The sequence below is a fragment of the Rosa chinensis genome, chromosome 2 (assembly GCF_002994745.2).
Source record: "Rosa chinensis cultivar Old Blush chromosome 2, RchiOBHm-V2, whole genome shotgun sequence".
NCBI lineage: Eukaryota > Viridiplantae > Streptophyta > Magnoliopsida > Rosales > Rosaceae > Rosa > Rosa chinensis.
In genome coordinates this window covers 37,700,902-37,709,183 of record NC_037089.1, presented here as the reverse complement: position 1 = coordinate 37,709,183, position 8,282 = coordinate 37,700,902, and the positions used below count along the sequence as shown (strand labels likewise).

At 36.5% G+C, this 8,282-nt stretch overlaps 1 protein-coding gene and 1 non-coding gene across 2 annotated transcripts; one reads left to right on the top strand and one right to left on the bottom strand.

Annotated features, from left to right (window-relative positions):
• The first annotated feature begins 2,273 nt into the window (after nucleotides 1-2,273).
• LOC112186844 (auxin-induced protein 15A) lies at nucleotides 2,274-3,290 on the top strand. Its single transcript, XM_024325383.2, has one exon. The coding sequence runs from the start codon at nucleotides 2,604-2,606 to the stop codon at nucleotides 2,901-2,903; it is 300 nt and encodes a 99-aa protein (XP_024181151.1). The 5' UTR covers nucleotides 2,274-2,603; the 3' UTR covers nucleotides 2,904-3,290.
• A 563-nt stretch (nucleotides 3,291-3,853) lies between these two features.
• Nucleotides 3,854-3,956, bottom strand: LOC112191101. The gene has a single exon (XR_002932821.1). It is a non-coding gene; the product is annotated as a U6 spliceosomal RNA (small nuclear RNA).
• Between the last annotated feature and the right edge of the window lie 4,326 nt (nucleotides 3,957-8,282).

The window sequence follows — 8,282 nt, the reverse complement described above, 5'->3', positions numbered from 1 at the left end:
TGTTGGAGAGGAAAGATCCCACATTGGAAAAGTGACAAATAAAATATAACTTATAAGTGGGTGGATCTCACCCAATTGTACCGAGGCCTTTTGTGATTAAAACCCAACACCTATTGGGTGGTTAAGTTGGGACAATATCGGTACAATGGTGGGCCACGGGCCACGCTTGTCGCTGTTTAACAAGTCTATGTTGGAGAGAGCCAGAAGAAACGATTTGTGGTTCCAATATCATATTTGAACCAACCTTTGTTTCAGGATTTGCTGAAGCTGAAGAAGAATTTGGATACCATCATCCAATGGGCGGTATCACAATTCCTTGCAGTGAAGACACCTTCATTGATCTCACTTCCCGCTTAAGTGTGTGAGTAAACACTAATGAAGCGGATCTTGGGTCCAAAACATCCTCATTTTGAAACTCGCTGCTGAGTCAAGATGAAGAAGAGGCTTCAGTTGATATTTGATCATCCACTGAATCAAATCACTCTTGTGTTGAGGGGAAACCGACCTGCTGTATTCTTGAAGCTGCTTCTGAGCTGAAGAAAGATTTCCAAATTTTGAAGAAGAATCAAATCACATCTTATGAAGCAGGCAAATACGAACATTGTATATACACTCTAAGCAATTAGTCTAAAGTCCATGAGACTCCAAATTTTGAACTCAATGACAGTCAAGTGCTGTATTTTTTATCCTATGTAAAACTTTCTTGTTCTCTGCAATATATGGGAATGTGAAAGAATATGTTTCAATTGAGGATAAACTTTCTTGTCTTATTTTTCATTCTATCATTTATCTTCTTGTAGCGATAATTACCCAATCATAGCATATGTTGAAAAGGAAATAATACTTGATGATATAATGGCTTATATGATTTTTGATAATGGCATGCCTAATATCAGATGGTGTCTTCGATTAGGCACATCAAAATTACCATTACCAATAAAATGTCTGCAGATAGAGCCAGAAACTGTCAATATGGTACAGGATAATATCGCAGAAGATGAAAAAATAAGTTAAGAAAAGTAAAGAATACAATAGCTTTCTATTTTCCCGATAAAGAAAAGAGAAAACCAAACCTAGAAATACAAAAAGAAGCGAGTATGGAGCGGTTTCCATTGATCAAGTTGGGCAATTCATCTTTGATAGCATTTTCAAGTACAGATCAGCTGCATGACAATCTCTCAGAATTAAAATGCTAGTAAGGTAATGGTACCACAATTTACATTGATGATGTAAACTAAAGAAAATAAATGCAATAAGTATCCACATTGATATATTAGTATATTACTGTAATACATATGAGTATTGGTAAAGTTTTAGATATGATACTAGCCGCACAGAAATGACTAATTGTTCTACTTTAGTCAAATTTCACAGCTGAGTTGGAAAAAAGAAACTGCGATAATATCTAGAAGGTTCAGTATTAAATAGACGACTAATTTGAAGTCTGTTCTGGAATTTTGGAGTTGAATACATGGCTGGGAAGCCCAATCTTTCCTTTTTGATGAGATTATCAACATCTTTGAAGTTTACGAAACCTATACTAGTAAGCGTTTGGTCACATAAAAGGACTTCACATTCTCCCAAAGAAACACAAATATGACAAGGCTCGGTTTACATAGATGAATTCTTTGTAAAGGATACAAGCAGCTCAGAATGACTGGTTAGGGAAAGTTGGTTATGAAGTTGGTTGGTAACAAAATGAATAAAAAGTGCAGCAACACATCTATAAATAAGGGAAGATATAAACCATTATACACTAAATATCAGTTCAAATAGGAGTAGAAAAAGGATTATCTGAATACCACTCTTGAAACCCAAGTAATCAAAAGATTAAAGAATTTCCAGTTCAAACAAGGAAAAAGTACAAATGTGTGTGTGTGTGGATTTGTACCTGTAATGGTCCAAATTTTTTAATGGCAGGGTAAAAAGAGTCAATTAAATAGCTTGAAACTCATTTTTAAATCAATACTAGGGATGTGTTCTCTCATCATGGTTGACCATCAACCGACTTTTTTTGTTTGACTAGACAAAATGAAATTATTCCTCAGATTGTTGGAAGTGGAGATCAGAGATATCATACGTGACGCGGCAAAACCACATGCTAGGTTGGCTTGATCATCCACCATTTCTTGTCTGTAAAGAAACATTATTCACCAGTGGTCCAGTGCAACTCTGTATCATGGCTATTATGAGTCCTTATCTAATAGGTTTTATTAGACAGATACCTCACTTCTGGTCCCTGGCTCCCTGCGACCCTTCTTGTCAATCTTGTGCGTCTTCACAAGGAAGTAGGGAAACATGTTTGAAAAAAAAAAAAGACAGCAGCATATGCATCTGCTGGGGTATGAGTTAAGTACATGGCAAGGCAAACCCATGTGATTTCTTGATTTGAAACAAGCTAGTGTCCCTCATTGATGCCAATGTTAACCACTCATTTCATGTAGCAAATGATCTTCCACATACCCTTTCTTCATCTATATATGCACATATGAATTCATGATCAGTAACTCAACTCCTCTCATTCAGTAAACATCAAAGCTTTCTCTCTTTCCCAGATCCTTTCAAGTCTTTTTATTGTTTATCCACTTGGGAATATAGAAGCCATGGGTTTCCGGCTGCCTGGAATTGTTAGCCCCAAGAGAAGTCTTACCCGATCTTCATCGAATGCGAACAAGACAGCATCAAAGACCTTAGATATCCCAAAAGGCTACTTTGCAGTCTATGTTGGAGAGAGCCAGAAGAAGCGATTTGTGATTCCAATATCTTACTTGAACCAACCTTCATTCATGGATTTGCTGAGTCAAGCTGAAGAAGAATTTGGATACGATCATCCCATGGGCGGTATCACAATCCCTTGCAGTGAGGACACTTTCCTTGATCTCACTTCTAGCTTAAGTGTGTGACTGAACGATGAAATGAAAATGGGATCCAACTTCATATTAAAAAAGAATCCGAATTTCGGACATGCTGCTGAGTCATGATGAAGAAGAGACATGGCCATGATTGTCATTAACTGAATCAACTCACCTCTTCTGCTGAGAGGAAGCTTCTGTGGCATTTAAGCGGCAAAGGAGCTGAACTGAAAGATAGAAAAGTAATGAAGCAGACAAATGGCGGTATTGTATGAATCTTGTACAACAATTTCTGCAAAAATCTCGGTTCCAATATTGAACTAAAAGAAAGTTAAATTCTGTATGCAACCCATGTAAACTTAGCTCTTCCAGGATAACACTCTGGGAACAAATAATGTAGTCCAATTCTCATCAACTAGTCTTATTTTTGCGACACCATTACCATTAGTTAGTAACTTGCAGCAGACTTTCACAACAAATAATGTCTAATGGCTTACAACCTCTTGCAGCCTACAGTAAATTTTGACATCCAAATCATCCAAAATCAACAACGAGAAATACTTCTTCATTAACATACATGTGCAACATCCAAGACCGAACTGGTGTGTTTCTGATATTCGTAACCAAAAAAAGAGGGCTACTTGCAGGTTTTACAATATGAATAGGAAGAGTATGAATGCAACAAGTTGAACTAACCTTTTAAACCCAGGAATATAAACCCAGCAAGAACAAATAGTGATGTTGTTCAAGTAGCTCAGTCAAATGCATTAAAACAAAAACAAAAAAAGTTTATCTGATTACCATTCATCAAACCCAAGAATAAGGAATATTGAGTTCAAGCAAGCATCAGAAAGAGAAGAGGTTTTCAGACGCATTTCATCAAACAGGTGGTGTGGGCAACATCTCAATTTTTCATGTGCATTCATATATAGCCAAGGAAACGAAGAAAAACAAAGACCCAGACGACTACCTGGAATCAAAAACATGCAAAAAATTCCCAAAAAAATTTGGACCATTTCTCGATTTATGCGTGTCATCCTTGCGCAGGGGCCATGCTAATCTTCTCTGTATCGTTCCAATTTTATCGGATGTCCCCGAAGGGACGAGCTCTACTGCGAACCATTCGTATATGAAGAGCATTAGGTTGCCACTGTTTCCGGATGTGGGATTCTTATCACAAATGTTTTAAAACCGCACGTGCCTCACGTGTCCCGTCTCAAGTGCGACTCTATGCGTAAAGGTGAAAAAACTAATAAAATGCTTATACGTGAAAGTAGAACAGATGAATTGATTATACATGTTTTGAATTAATAGAATCCAAATTAGTGAAAAGCTTGTCTATTAGATGAAGGTCACATAAAATTATACAAGCTTTTCACTAATTTGGTTAATTGAATTTTATAGGGAAATAGATGAAGCTCTAAGACCTGGAGTATATATATGCTTTGATAGATGTCTGCTCAGCAGATGATCTTCAACGTCTACAATCCTAATTTAGAGGTAAACACTTTAGGCTTATTAGGGATAAAACATATGATCAGAATTTTGTTCGTGGCTCTGATTTACTTCATGTCCTTCGCAGAAACACCTTGGCAACCTTGAAGCATGACTACGAACTCAATTTCCAGTACCAGCGAAAAGTCTAAGTGAAGCTTATTCATATGGTGGGATATGCAACAAACTGTGCAACATATACTTGGATAGCTTCTGTAATAGGGAATGTGGTTAAACAAATAGGTAAAGTATATTAGTGTAGCTCTATTTCTAGTTATTTATTTCTTCTTTGGCCTGATATTAGAGTGACTTGAATTGACATCTCCATGGTCAATTATACATTTGTGTACTGTAATTTGATTTCAAAGTCGCTTATAATGTGCAACTTCAAAGTCATAGTATGCATTTATATTTTTCATTTGCAGTCTAAGAGTTAGTTTCTTCTAACACTGGTGTGAATTTAATTTAAGTTTTGCTAGTGGTTTAACAAACTATATATGTAGTGTCCCCTAGCTCTTAACTTTTATAAGATGTACATGAGTTTCTTTGACGCTTCCCTGAATTTAGTACTGAAGCTTATCTATAGTTCAACAAATACTAATGTCTCTAGCTATGTAATTCTCAACTTAAATGAGTTCCTCTAACACTAATGTGGAGTTAACTTTTGTGACTTATATATCAATTCTTCTAACGTTTGTGTGAAATTTTGTGGAAATATTGTTGCTAGCTATTAATTTTTGTAAATTAAGCATGTGTATCCTCTAACACTCCTGTGAAAATTGTGAAAACTATATCTGCAGTTCAACCCATTTCAATGTCACTCTTGGTTAGCTATTAATTATTAAAACGAATGCACGCATTTTCTGTGAAGGTCACATAAAATTAGTGAAAAGCTTGTCTTTAGTTCAACCAGCTTCAATGTCACTGTTGACTATCTATTTATTTTGAAAACGGATACACGCAATTTCTATGAAGGTCACATGAATTTAGTGAAACAAACTCTAGTCTTGCTATTGTTTTTGCCGTCTAGTCACTCAACCTTCATAATTTGGCACGTTTACTTACTTGGAATGGAAAATAATCATGAATCAGAGACAAATAGAATAGGAAAAGAAATGAATCGGTATTGATTCCGGAGGATTGATTCCTAAACTCATCTCCCTCCTTCGTAATCAAATTCCTGAATATTCAGGAATCGATTCCTGATAAATAGGTGGAACCTACACCCATTCCGATTCCTTCATGTGTTAGTAAACACAGGAATTCTTTTACCCGGAATCATTCCGATTCCTTTATGTGTTTGTAAACATATGAGTGTTTTTACTCCGTAATCATTCCATTCCAAGTAAGTAAAGGTTAAGTATCCTTTGTTTGAATAAACCATTTGCTCATGGTTACCATCTTTTTGCTCTATTCATCGGAACTCGATCAAATGCAGAAATGCAAACACAGTTCTGGTCTTGAGCGCATATGGGATCGTGGAGAGCAGTATTGTAACATCACTCATAGAGATTTAGTACTTGATAGAATTGGATGGCATGGGAAAGACCGGTGGGCGGCCATTGCGGATTTTAATGGAGAAGACAAGAGAAGAGTTGTCGGGGGGCGTTCAAAGAGACATCCCAGCTCTCCATTTTGAGCCCAGGGTAAAACTTCTTTGCTTGTTATTGCTCCTTTCATTTTTGCAGTTAATTTTGTCAACTGATTAATTCTATTCCATGGAAAGAAGTTTGGTATATTTATTAGTTCTTTTACCTAATAAACATTCATTGTCACAACAACATTGCTTTGAAGTTCAATTATTGTGCGTACCATATGCGTATCTGCAATCAGAAGAGACATGATTGAACTTAGGCCCGTCGATCTTAAATTTTTTACATATATCATAAGATTTATGCGAAAATTTTCATATATTTTGTATGTGCTAATTCTGCATATCTCTACTTGTATATGTGGTATATATGAGTGTCTTTAGGAGGGTGTATTCAATCTAGGGTGAGTGAAGCTGATTGTATGGTTAGAGAAATGGAAGAGAAGGGAATGGTTCCTGATGCCATTTCGTATAATATCCTGATTAATGGCTCAGCTCAGGTACCTATCGCATTCAATTGTATTGTTGAACTGATCGGGTTTATGCAGAACGTCTTATTGTAAGATTATGTAACCTCTTCTGTGTAGTTCTTTATTTCTTTGTTGGCACTGAGCTACACCATGTACACACATTATACTCGAGTTTTCATATGATTGGAATTGATGAAAATAAGGTAATCTCCATAAAGACAGTAATTTTACCAAGTTAATTATAACCGGAGAATCTGCCATTTTCTGCAGTAAATGTGTTTTTGCTATTTAATTGTAGTTCAATAGCTTTTATAGATCTTGATACATGCTTTAGAGCAGGCATATCCAGTCAGTTGTTTCCTTTCAGTTCTAACTCTAATAACACGTAACTGCTTCAAAAAGAGTATAATCTGGATTAATTGCGATGAGTATATGACTCTTGTCAGACTACTTTAACTTGACTGAATCAAGTTATAACTTGAAACAAATTAAACTATTTCAATGACAATCATGATTTCCAATTGCCTCCAGATGGTCACCTGGTAAAAACAGGGGAATCCTAACATTTCCGACAATAAAAAGAAGGGGTTTTGTCCATTTACCCCATTTCTAGGGATTTTTTTCTCCCTTACCCAATTAAGTTTTTTTAATTCTCTCTTACCCAATACACTCTAAGGGAGTCTTCCCTAATACCCCATTAAGATTTTTTTTTTTGTTTTTAATTTTTTGTTAATACCATTTTACCCCTCACTCCTTTGTTACTTAGAGAGAGAGAGAGAGAAAATGGAAGAGAGAGAAACTATAGGAGACTTCGCCGGAGCCCGTCACCGGCCGCCGGAATCCGGCCAACTTTCTCCGGAATCCGGTCACCGGTCGCCGGATTCCGGTCACTGGTTGCCGCCCACCGGAAATTACTGAAAATCTCACCGGAAAGTTTTTTTGCCCCCAATAGACGTCTATTGCCCCCTAATAGACGTCTATTGGCCCCCAATAGATGACTATCAGCCATGTATTGCCCCCCAATAGACGACTATCAGCCGTGTTTTGCCCCCCAGTAGACGTCTATTGCCCCCCAATAGACATATATTGCTTCTCAATAGACGTCTCGATTACCGAAATGTGAACCAATCTTTTTTTAAAATTATACAAATAAAACTTTGATTAAAGAAAAAAAATGAGGAGATTACATCAATTCAAAACGTCTATTGCCCCCCAATAGACATATATTGCCCCCCAATAGACGTTTCGGTTACCGAAATGAGAACTAATTTTCCTAAAATTACACAAATAAAACTTTGATTAAAGCAAAAAAAATCAGAGATTGCATCAATTTAAACGTCTATTGCCTCCCAATAGACATGTATTGCCCTCCAATAGACTTTTATCAGACATCTATTGGGGGGCAATACACGTCTATTGAAAGTACAGGATGCTATGGAATAGTTCGAAATAGTTCACTACACATAACAGAAAGCATCTCTACATGTCAAAGTTACCTTGTTTTCTTAGGAGCATCTTCACTAATTCATGCCCAATCTGATACTATACCCTTTTCCTTTCCAAGTCTACATTGAGAATCAATATAAATCAGCCAAGTCGCAGAAAAGCTACTGAAGTAACACACAGCAAGCCCCTCCTTTTAAGTTGTTATACATTGAGACACAAGCAGTCAACACAAAAACCAAAAGAAAGGCAAACCATGAATAGAACATAAACCATAAATGTCCAGAGGAAGAAGATAACACCCAAAACAAAACCATTACAATGGCAAATGCACCATTTCAAAAATCAAAGACAAAATTCTGATCGGTGGCTATTTCTATTTCATACCCAATTAACCTTCACTCATTTCGACTCTTCATCTTTGATAAGAAA